The 1498-nt window shown below is 30.2% G+C and overlaps 1 protein-coding gene across 1 annotated transcript; it reads left to right on the top strand.

Annotated features, from left to right (window-relative positions):
• Window positions 1-485: 485 nt before the first annotated feature.
• LOC122598014 lies at window positions 486-1167 on the top strand. The gene has a single exon (XM_043770618.1). The coding sequence runs from the start codon at window positions 564-566 to the stop codon at window positions 1008-1010; it is 447 nt and encodes a 148-aa protein (XP_043626553.1). The 5' UTR covers window positions 486-563; the 3' UTR covers window positions 1011-1167.
• Window positions 1168-1498: the final 331 nt, after the last annotated feature.

Genomic DNA, 1498 nt, shown 5'->3' with positions numbered 1-1498 from the left:
TTAAACTTCAGGTTTAGATAGCATTGGGTTTATGTCAGCGGAGATTATTTTCTAGTTATTAACATGTCTTATTTGTGTTTTTAGACAATATCTATGATAATGATCTGTCATCTGTTAATGGAAAATTTATAGTCTACGCATTAAAATTTTTAATGAATTGAGCATCATTACATCTATCTTTTAGTTCAGAGGTAATGTACAAGATATTGACGTGAATGATATACCTTTGGTTTTTTAGTTTGTAATGTTATTTTTGAAATAATTAACCTTTATTTTAGAGAAGAAACATTTTATCTTTTTGAAATAATTAGTTACTTTCATGTTTAATCAATCAAAATACTTTAAAAAATAAAAATGACATCTTATTGGTTGAAAGTAACTTTTTAAAATTGAAATAAGAAGATAGCGCAATTTAAAATTAAAATAAAAAGTTCATATTTAATCAACACCATGTCCTTTATGACAGTTTCAATATTTCACATCACAACCACCCAAACCACAAGTAACAATAGACCCATATCCAATCCAAATTCTAAAACAATCTCTTTAAATTTCACCACAAAATGGAAGAAACCACATGGGAACAAAGATACAATGCTCTAACTCACATCTTAACTCACCCTACAACCACACCATCTCTCCATTCTCAATATTTTATCTCAAACCAAATCCCATGTTACCTTAATTGGGACTACCCACCAATCTTGTGTCCTAAACACAACCATTTCCAGTGGGCCATTTGTCTTTTCCTCAAAAGGGTATCTAACTTAGGTGTCATTCAACAAGCTTCTTGGAGATCAAAGTGCCCTTATCAACTTCCACCACCATTGGTGCTTTCTAAAGGTGTAGAAGAAGCTAAATGGGATGATGAATATAAGAGAGAATATGTGAAGAAAAGATTTAGAAAAAAGAAGTTGGGAAATGATATCAACCCTTGGATTCCAATCTTGTTGCCCAACCTTATCTTGATGTCTTTTTTGTTTTGGGATCCTTATAAAGATCAACCATGATATATATGCACCTTATTGAATTTCATACTATCCATAACATGTTAGATTATTATGTGTTGTTTAGATTTTAATGATATGTTTTTAGTTTAGTGTGTTTGGTTTTAACTATCGTTTAGCTAAACATTGAGATAAATAAGAATGATTTGTATTTATGTTACATGTTTCATGCAACATCTTTTGTATTTGTCATTTTGTCTACTACAAGAATTCACATTTCAAACTTAGAACTATGGAAATAATTGTTAATATATTGTCGCTATTAGAAAAATAACCTCTTTTTATTATGGATTCGCCATTACAATATGAGCTATCATTTTTGCACCTACGTTTATACAATTTTTGCACCTACGTTTGTAAACATAATGATTGTAATTTGTAAACTCCATTACCTTTTTGAGCTCAATAAAACAAATTAGTATCTGGCCATCGGGCCAACCCAAGTACCCAACCTCATACTTGATACACAAGTGAAAACAGAACCAAATACA

Source organism: Erigeron canadensis, chromosome 4 (genome assembly GCF_010389155.1).
Source record: "Erigeron canadensis isolate Cc75 chromosome 4, C_canadensis_v1, whole genome shotgun sequence".
Lineage (NCBI taxonomy): Eukaryota > Viridiplantae > Streptophyta > Magnoliopsida > Asterales > Asteraceae > Erigeron > Erigeron canadensis.
This window is presented reverse-complemented; position numbering and strand designations above follow the sequence as displayed.

Coding starts and splice junctions, on each gene's coding strand:
- LOC122598014 (XM_043770618.1), top strand. CDS start 564: ATGGAAGAAACCACATGGGAACAAAGATACAATGCTCTAACTCACATC.